Source organism: Sciurus carolinensis, chromosome 12 (assembly GCF_902686445.1).
Source record: "Sciurus carolinensis chromosome 12, mSciCar1.2, whole genome shotgun sequence".
In the NCBI taxonomy this organism is placed as follows: Eukaryota; Metazoa; Chordata; class Mammalia; order Rodentia; family Sciuridae; genus Sciurus; species Sciurus carolinensis.
Genome location: NC_062224.1, coordinates 86617863 through 86623862, shown reverse-complemented (window position 1 = coordinate 86623862; position 6000 = coordinate 86617863). Strand labels below are relative to the sequence as shown.

The window sequence follows — 6000 nt, the reverse complement described above, 5'->3', positions numbered from 1 at the left end:
CCTCTCCCCTTCTGTGCCTTGTTTCTATCACAATGACTGATGGTAATAGGGAGGTCCTCCTAATACAAAGTATGGACTTTGAAGTAAGATAGCTCTGGGTTCAAATCTTAAGTCTGCCTTTCCTGACTGTAGCATGGGCAATTATAATTTTTCCCCAAGACAGTTTTCTAATCTGCAAAATGAAGATAACATAGGATTCTATAATAACTAATATTAGATTATGTGTTAAAATGAGATGTGAAGAATTAATAAATTAAGTAAGCTCAATAAGTGTTAAGTACAATACCATTCACCTTTTGTCCCTAAATATTAATTGAGCAACTACCATGGACTGGTCAACATATAGGTGCTGGAGATGAACCAGGTCATATCATTAATGGCAAAGACAAAGAAGTAATTGATGATTGGCTTACAGTATGAGAAATGTTAGGACATAAATAAGAACAGGGTGTTCTGGGAACAAAGGGGAGGCACGTAGGGGAGACATTCCTGACTGGGAAGTTGTCAGTAGCTATCAGGGCAGGCTTCCTGAAGGGAGTGACTACTGTGGAGAGACTTGGAGCTGAGGAGGAGTAAGTCCGCTGGACAGAGGGACTACACTGAGCAAGGACACACAGATTTGAGAAAGCAAGCCCCCTTGGGAAAGGGGAGAGGGTTCTGACTAAATGAAGTTAAAAAGTCTTTAGATTCCAGATCATGGAAAGTATCAACTTGCTTTGTTAAAGGATTTATATGATTGACGTATGCCTTCTCTCAGAACGTCCAAGTTAAGAAAGTATCTTGACGTCATGGAATTCTTATAGCTTTGGAGCCTCCAAACCTGATCTTCAAACCTGTTTAAGCTCTCTGGATGACTTAACTTACTTCACCTCTCCATAATGTCGTGGTCAACCGGCGATAATACCCACCCCTTAGTGTTACTGCAAGGACTAAATATTGTGCAGCTCAAGTTCGCAGCAAAGTGTATTTCACATAATAAGCATTTTAAATAAACATCAGTTCTCTTGGTTGAACCACAAGTGGGCTAGGCCCACTCTCTCCTCCCTTTCTTCCCTTTCCTCTTTGGGCAGCGTAAGCGGCAGCGTCCCGAAGCCCGGGATTCGGAGGACGTCCACTCAAGCTAGGACTCCTAAGTGATGGTTAAAAAGCAGCGGCACGAAGCTCGGGCGCGGGCCGGAGCGAGGCTGGGCATGCTCAGTGCGCGGGGTGGCGGGCCCGGACCGCCGCGGCCGGAGGGAAGCGGGCGGGGGCCCGAGCCGCGCCAGGGCGCATGCTCAGTCTCCGCATCTGCTCTCTCCATCCAGTGCCGCAGCCGGAAAACCGCAGCGGCGGCGGCGGCGGCGGCTGAGGGGGAGCAGCCGAGTCGGGCGGCAGGAGGAGGGGGAAAAATACGAGGACAAAACTGATAAGGCAGGAACCGAGAGCCTGCGGTTGGCGGTCCCTTCCAGGCCACCGCCTTCGCCCTCAGCTCGGGAGGAAGCGCCGGGAGGCGACGGCGGCAGGAGAAGGAGGAGACGGCGACGGGAGGGGAGCAGAGGAGGGGACGGGCGGCCGGCGGCCTGGGCGCCGCAGTGATTTTGACGTTTTCCCCTGCTCGGTCTCGCGCGGCCCTGGGTGGGCCATCCCCGCCCCGCGCGCCCCGCGGTCCTGCTGGTCCCTCGACCCACCCGCGTTCTGAGGGGTCTTCCCGCTCCGAGGGAAGGGAAGGGGGAGGCGAGGGCGTGCGGGCATCGCCATGGCGGGGACATTTTCCACAACGTGATTGTTAAAGACTACCCCCCCCCGCCTTAAAATTCCGGGCCCTTCCAGCCTCCACCCTCCCCCAAGCCCGTGTGACTAAACCGAGACAAAGGGGAGGCGGCCTCGCTCACACGCGCGCTCGCGGGGCGGGTGGCTCCGAGGGGCGCGGGCGGACGACCGACCGACCACGGACACCGCGCTGCCACATTCCTATGCCCGGGGGCAGCGGCGGCGGCTCCCGCGGGAGGCGGCCGGCTCGCGGCGCGCACAGCTGAGCTTCCCTCCGGTTGGCGCCCGGGCGGGCCTCGCCCCGGCCCCGATGGTTTGAGCTCGCCTCCCCTCCCCTCCCCTCCCGACCCCCGCGGCGGCGCGGCCACACCATGTGAAGGTTAGAGCCCGGACAGCCCGAGGAGCCGCGGTGAAAGATGGGGGATGCTGCAGACCCCAGGGAGCTGAGAAAGACGTTCATTGTTCCAGCCATCAAGCCCTTTGACCACTATGATTTCTCCAGGGCCAAAATCGCCTGCAATCTGGCCTGGCTGGTGGCCAAAGCCTTTGGGACAGGTAAGTGGTGTAATCCCTTCCCTCTTCCTCCTGAGCATGTCCACATCCCGGTTTTTGTTCCCCGGTTCGCGAACCTCCATGCGTGTCTTTCCATACCGGTTCAGGGAGATGATGGGAGGCTAGGACGAGGAGAAAGAAAGGAGAAATGAAGAAAGCAGGTTGGATCGAAAATGAAGGGCCCTTGAGAGTGGTCAGGGGGGATTCGGCCGGATTCCTTTTTATTGGATAGCAAGTGTTCCTTTTTTTTTTCTTCATTGAGCAATTTTTAATCAGTGAGCAATTTGTGGCATTTTCCTTATCGTACTGCATACATTTCCCCATCAGTCATAATTGTAATTACACTACCAAGAAATCTGTTGGTTTCTTTATTATTGGAAGAAGGTAGATGGTAGTACTGCATTGATTTTGACATTTGTAATGGTGGCTGCTGTTCACACTCTGTAGGATGGAAGGTGGCCTGTGTTGAAGAGCAGTATTAATTTTTGTTGTCATTCTTTATGCCTGTATCAGCCCTCTGTACACATTTCACGGTCTTATTAAAACCATATATTAAGGCCAGCATGTAGTTTGCTGACTGTAGATTGCTATTTTCATTTCATAGTATCAGTGAGGCGTGTTGCTTTTTATGAATGTATTTTGGCTTCATACATTAAGAGAAACAAAAACTCCCTACTTGGGAATTTTTCTTAGAAGCTTTTTTTCCGAGAGTATGTACTGTTGACACCGAAATTCTGTAGTACAGCCACGATTAAACACTCCCTCCATAACCCAGTCTTTGCTGAATAACAGGAAAAGGGCCTGTTCTTTAACTGTTGATTTAGGAGCCCATGCTGTGGAATGCTAAAAAAAAATTAGCTGACTTTTCTTTGGAAGATGCTTCTATAATTTAGTGTAATGACATTTAAGAGTAATTTTTGTAAGATTTTTGTTCTACTATAGTTAATAAATTTTGGATTCATAAAATATTTTTTGAAAAGTTTCTTAGCATTTACAAACTTTTCTCTGGATGTTAAATACAGGGTGTTTTGGGGGAGGATGGTGGCTGATTTCCAGTTTTAGGCCTGTGAAAATATGTTGGTAAACGCTTTAGTTCACTTTTGCTGTTTAAACATATGTAGTTAAGTGTTTTCAGTACTTGTGCATCTTAATTTACAAGCAGATGAACCTCAGTGTTTGGAAAATTGTTTGAATTAGTTTGAGGAAATTCACATGGATGTAATTTTGTATTTGACAGCCTTAATTTTATTTGAATTCTCATCTTTGATATTAGACTGGCATCAGGAATAAATGTAATAAATCTTTTGAAATAATTTAAAATGTAAGATTTCTTCGAAAGTAAATGTCTAGAGTAACAGAGGAGGAAGCACAAAGTATTATTTTCAATATCTACTGATGTAAGCAATAAGAATAATACATGTGTTTTGGTTTTAACTCAAGCAGCATACTGAATGTAATAGCCATTTGGAAGGTCAGTGAAGGCTTTTTAAGTATTCAGGAAAGAGGAAAATTTATATATTAACTTATATGTAAAAGTAATAGGTGCAAAATGGAGGGCCAGTGGAAACAGGAATATTTTCTTTCTATCAGAAACTGAGGGGTCACTTAGAATACAAATGGCAAAATTTTGCTGTGCATTCACAAAATCTTTTAACCAGAAAATGGCCTATTTTCTGGATATGTGTCAGGCCAGTTAGTAGATTCTGGGTCACTTGATGAACACACATGGAGCACATTGGAGAAGAAAGGAAGTAAAAGGAATACAGTATCAATGGAATTTTATTCTTCTGCCAGGCACTCTGCTAGATGTTTGCATTAAGTTGTACATTTGGGATTCACAACTCTGTGATGTCCGTAGTGTTTCCCTCATTTGAACAAAGTGAGGAAACCAGAGAAATGAAACAATTCTACTGTCACACTGTCAGTAAGTGGCAGAGTTTTCATTTGAGGTTTGACTACAAAGGGTAAGATACTAGTGAAGGTGGGACATACCTGTTACCCATTATTCTAACAACACTAGTTCATTTATTCCTACAGTATCCTTATAGATAACTGTTCCTGTTTTCAGATGAAGAAAGAGGCTAGAGAGATTAATTTTCACAAGATTAAATATCTGACAAATGGTATGTTCTACATTCAGGTCTTTCTGACCCAGAAGTCTGCTTTTTTTAACTTTTAACTATTCTGCAAGCATGGAAAATGTGCACATAGTATATGTTCAAATTTAATATTTTTCAAAGATTGGGCAGATCTTAATTAACTTTAAAATTGTTTAGAGGAATATCGTTGGTACTTGGTCACTTTTGCCTTGGCAGCAGTTGGAATGGATTAAAAAGGTCAAGATGAGATGAAAAAGAGTTTAGAAGACCTTCAGAGAGTGACTTAGTAACAAGAAATTAATACAGTATTAAGGTGTTATGTTTGTACATTTGGTTTATGCTTTGACAGTCTTTCGAAACAAATTTCTGTAAAGTGAATAGAAAAAAATAAGATTTTTAAAATATAAATATTCTCCATTTGCTATAATGCTTACCAGAAAAGGTTAATGTACAACATGTTTCAAAGTTATTGCCCAGTTGTATTCATTTATTCAAAAAATTAGCCCAACTTTCAAATATGATTTACTAAAGTCTCTTAACAATGATATTTAGGGTTTTTCCATCAGAAACCTAACTTTTGACATATAAAAAGTAGTCATTTTACAAATGATAGCTAAAAACCAGTTGTGGGTATAGAATGAACTAATTGAACTATAAGAAATGAAGTGTAAACATCATAACAACTAGAAAGCAGATGTGGAATAGTTAATTAATTTGAAGTATTATGTCAGGAGCTTTGAATAATAGTCTCCTTATCCTAAAAATATTCCAAATAGCCTGTCTTAATAGCTTATTTTGCAGAAAAAAAACCACTACAGTATTAATCAAATGAACAAATTTACGTAGATGAGTTTTCAACAATATTCTAGTTACTTTAAGTAAATTGCAAAAAAGGAGGAGGAAGTTAAACCATTGTGAGGTTTCTGCTGTATTTGAAGAGCTTAACTCATTTAAGCAATTATATGACAGAATTTGCTTTAAATATTGTGCTCCCTTAAATCCTTGGGGGAATGGTGACTGCAGAACCTCTTGTGACACTCTTTCTTACTAAATTCATGAATTCAGAATTCTTAACATGGAATTCAAGCCTCACTTTCTAATAAACATCATTTAAACCTTGTCAACCATCATTCCCTTTTTTTCATATTATTTAGTTTAATGATATAAAATCATTTGCTGTTATAATCCTCATTATATTTCTTTGTATATCCCAAGAGATCTCGTCAAAATCCTACATAAGATCTGACTCTTAGGCCATGAAGAGTGTAAAAACAGTGTTAGTAGTATGGTTAAGAGATACTTGGAACAGATAGGCCAGTTTGGGACATTATTGTAGGATTCTAGGTAAGAGGTGATGAGGACTTGAAGTGGGGTGAAAATACATTAAAACTACAGTTTTTGAGCAATTACTGTGTTTCAAACACTTTATATATGGTATCTCATTTTAATCCTCATGACAGCCTTATGAGGTGGAAACTGCTAATCATTCCAGTTTTGCTGATGAGGCTTGAGGATCATGGGTTTAGGAACTCATCCAAAGCCACCCGACTAAAGAAGGGAAATCTGAACCAGGGAAATCTGACTTCAGTGTATACTCTTA

General features: G+C 42.8%; 1 protein-coding gene across 9 annotated transcripts in view; it reads left to right on the top strand.

Moving 5' to 3' along the window:
* Positions 1–1299: 1299 nt before the first annotated feature.
* Camsap2 (calmodulin regulated spectrin associated protein family member 2) overlaps positions 1300–6000 on the top strand; it is a 94323-nt gene continuing 89622 nt past the window's right edge. For all 9 annotated transcript variants that reach the window (XM_047520192.1, XM_047520191.1, XM_047520190.1 and 6 more), the window contains exon 1: positions 1300–2304. In XM_047520192.1, the coding sequence (XP_047376148.1) occupies positions 2166–2304 (139 nt within the window). In that variant the 5' untranslated portion in view covers positions 1300–2165. The remainder of the gene's footprint in view (positions 2305–6000) is intronic.